Source organism: Erythranthe guttata, chromosome 4 (genome assembly GCF_056151865.1).
Source record: "Erythranthe guttata isolate IM_541 chromosome 4, IM_541, whole genome shotgun sequence".
Taxonomy (NCBI): Eukaryota; Viridiplantae; Streptophyta; class Magnoliopsida; order Lamiales; family Phrymaceae; genus Erythranthe; species Erythranthe guttata.
The window spans coordinates 15,461,230-15,464,907 of NC_142536.1; the positions used below are offsets into that span (position 1 = coordinate 15,461,230).

The window sequence follows — 3,678 nt, forward strand, 5'->3', positions numbered from 1 at the left end:
GCAACGAATTTAGCTACAGATTTAGAAACTAATTGTTCGAATTTGGGATACAATAGCAACAAAGATAGCTACGACCTTTTTCACGGAATAAAAATTGCAACGAATACTGCTACGAAGTAGCCACAGATATTTGCAACGTCTGTATTTGGTGTAGCGATGGAAATGTCGTTGCTCCGTTAGCCACGATATTAGCAACGAACAGGTTGTTGCGACCGTAGCAACGCATACAGCGACAGAAGTGTTGTTGCTACAGTAGCCACGACTATAGCAACGCTGTAATTCTGTCTCCACCTTAGTAACAGACATTGGCGACGTAAATACCGTCGCTAAATGTAGCGAGGGATTTAATCTCGTCGTAGCTAAAATTAGCGAGGCGCCCTTTAGCAACGGAGGTGGCGACGGCGAAGTTCCGTTTCTAATACAACGTTAGCGACAGAAGTATACTGGTTAGCGATGGATATGGACGTTGCTAAAACGCGTTTTTCTAGTAGTGACACTCACCATTATATTGCGTTCGTCTTATTGGAACGAGTATCCATGGGCGTCTGCTCTACGGATGAATTGCCTTTGGAACGAGTATCCATGGGCGCCTGCTCTACGGATGAATTGCCTTTGGCGATGTCGGGCCCTGTAAAACATCATAAGCATGTCAACGAATAATGATACGAATGCATAAACTTATATATATTTCCTCACACGCCTTTTCTAGGGGAGAAAATAAAAGAATTACATTAAGTTGGTTGTGCATTCATTCATTTAATTTTTTGTACGTGTAAGTCGATGAATATATACGTTCATTAGTGTAACCTGTTGAAGATATTAATATTAAATAATATATTTCGCTGACAATTTAAGATTTTGGGTGAGGTGATCGATCATTCAATATGCAGTATATGTATGCCAAATGAAAGGTCCTGAGTTTGAAAAAACTTTCGGTTGAATAGGTCATTCGACGTACACAATAAATATTTTGTGTTGAACAAACTCTACTTGGAGTGAAATGATATTACGATAAGTAATTTTAGGCCCTGGAGAGTCCATTTTTAACTATCTATTTTTAGAAAAAAAATAAAAATTTGTCAAATTTATGTAGAAAATCCGGATTGCAATTCCAAACATTGGGATGTTCATAAAATTTTGAGTTATATTAGAATTAGTATTTCAATCGATTTTTGCCGTATTTAATCATTTTTCGTATTTTTCCAAGTTTAGTCAGTTTTCCAATTAAAAAACTAACCGAACCTGACCCGTAACCGAACGAAAAGACTAACCTGTTGAAGCAGCTTCAGCAATGGCAGCTGCTGTTCTAGCTCTGTGGTGATAAATGGCGAAAATACCGACACAAATACCGATAAAAGCGAGAGCGCCAATTGTGCCTCCGGCTATTGCACCCGCATTACTCTTATTTTCGGAGGAGCTACCAATGTGTCTAGTATTTGCTGGAGGAGATGGATTATTATTTGAGCACGAACCCGATGTGTACAAGTTCCCGTTACCGGTCAATCTGATCGTAGTTCAAGAAAATATTATATATGAATATTTATATGTATATGTATATGTATAAATGAAGATTGAAGAGATTAATTAATTATTAAGAATATGATAAATTAATTAAATAGGGTTAGGGATAGATTACCTTAAGTTCAAGTTTTTGTTGCATGCCAGTGTATTTGGTACTTGTCCACTGAAACCATTGTATTCCAAGTTCCTATTGCCAAAATAATTAAGAAGAAATGAAGAATCAATGTTTATATATATATATATATATATATATATATATATATATATATATATATATATATATATATATATATATCTAAATGTGTGTGATTGAGTTTTGGAGTTGACTAACAGTTCATGAAGATCTGGAAATGTGCCCAGGAATGAAGGAATTTGTCCATTAATCATGTTCCAGGATAAATCGCTGCAATTAAATATTAAAAAGAGTTAAAATTTAAGTAAAAAGAAAAAAGGATAAAAAAAAATAAAAAAGTAATTTAATGAAGTGGGATAATAAAATTGGTCATGCTTACATTTTCTGAAGCGCATTCATGATACTGAAATCAGGAATTGGCGCAACCAAATATCTGGCGCTAAGTTTCCTGTTTCACATTTTCACATTATTAGTAAACATTTAAAGAATGATAAATAACTTAATAATGATAATAAATTAATAATAATAATAATAATAATAATAATAATAATAATAATAATAATAATAATAATAATAATAATAATAATAATAATAATAATAATAATAATAGTAAATATATATATATATATATATATATATATATATATATATATATATATATACACACACACACACACATGACACACCGAAAGACCCCTGGAAAATTAAAGAGCACCAACTTTCTATTTCAAGAATTGATTACTAACTTAGTGTTTTTTTTTTGGGAATTAAGGAAGCTGCAGCCAACTAACTATATAGGTGCACTGATTAAACCTACATTCTCGTACAATAGTTTGCAAATCATACGAAAGACATAAATCACATTAGACCTACGTAGCACGGAAACGAAAATGACCGACACGGGGAAACGGAGTATCCCAAATATAGGAAAACATGAGTTTGGGGAAACGTGAAAATATTGAAATTATAGGGGTATATTTATAAATATGCTATATAAACATACATAAATAATTTTTACATATTTTCATACAAACATATTCAAATAAACTTTACTATCAACTATCGATTTGCAATTGATCATTAAATCGTGTAAATAATCAGCGAAACAACAAAAATCTTTGAAATTTTTTCCTGTTCAAAAATGTTTCTAACTTTTCAAAAATTACAAAAATGGCCCAAAAGGTTTCCGGCAGGTGTCCGAAACACAGAAACGTTGAGAATCTGAAGTTTTCCTGCTACATAGTACTAGATTAACCATGAACAATAATTAAAAGAAACTGTAATTAAAAAAGAAGACGAAAACCTTCCTATTAAATATATAAACAGTAATAATAAATGGATTGAAGTATATTAAAATAATTAAATAAAATTCTTACAAAGCTATTACGCGTGGTCTGGCATCAGAATTACATACAATCCAAGTCCATCTGGGTATAACGCATGGGTCCGGATTATACTCCATCAACAGTGGATAGTAATTGGTAATTAGAACCATCCCTAATACTGAATCAACACATTAAAAATAAATAAATTAAATACGAGTTCTATAATTAATTTCTGTTAAGACAAATTAAATCAGATTGATCATATTATTATAACTTCATATGTATGTATGTATGTATGTATGTAATTATAATAGATACAAACCATCGTTGTAATTTGTCGCGTTGAAGAAACTGCGTTGGAGATCGAGTACTTTATCGTGACCGGTACGATTAGTCTTCTGCAACGACCTTCCTGAATTATTTTTTTGTCCCGATAATGTAAGAAACAAATTAGCAACTTTAAACATATATATATATACATTGAAAGAAAAACGCACACACACACACAAAGGATTATATATATTACCATAAGCTGATGCAAAGAAAAAAAGGAATGTGAAGAAAAGTGAGAGAAGATAGGTAGGCATGGTTTTCTTCATAGAAAGAACTAGGGGTGGTAAACGAGCCGAGCCGGCTCGTGAGCTCGACGAACCGGCTCGTAAAAAGCTCGAACTCGGACTCGAGGTTTTCGAGCTCGAG

At 32.7% G+C, this 3,678-nt stretch overlaps 1 protein-coding gene across 1 annotated transcript; it reads right to left on the bottom strand.

Moving 5' to 3' along the window:
- Positions 1–1,266: 1,266 nt before the first annotated feature.
- Positions 1,267–3,145, bottom strand: LOC105972514 (uncharacterized). The gene is made up of 5 exons (XM_088817558.1): positions 3,031–3,145; positions 2,034–2,102; positions 1,853–1,924; positions 1,637–1,708; positions 1,267–1,504 (listed from the first exon to the last, which is right to left on the bottom strand). Exons 1-5 carry the CDS (start codon positions 3,114–3,116, stop codon positions 1,267–1,269), a joined length of 537 nt encoding a protein of 178 aa, XP_088673684.1. The 5' UTR covers positions 3,117–3,145.
- Positions 3,146–3,678: the final 533 nt, after the last annotated feature.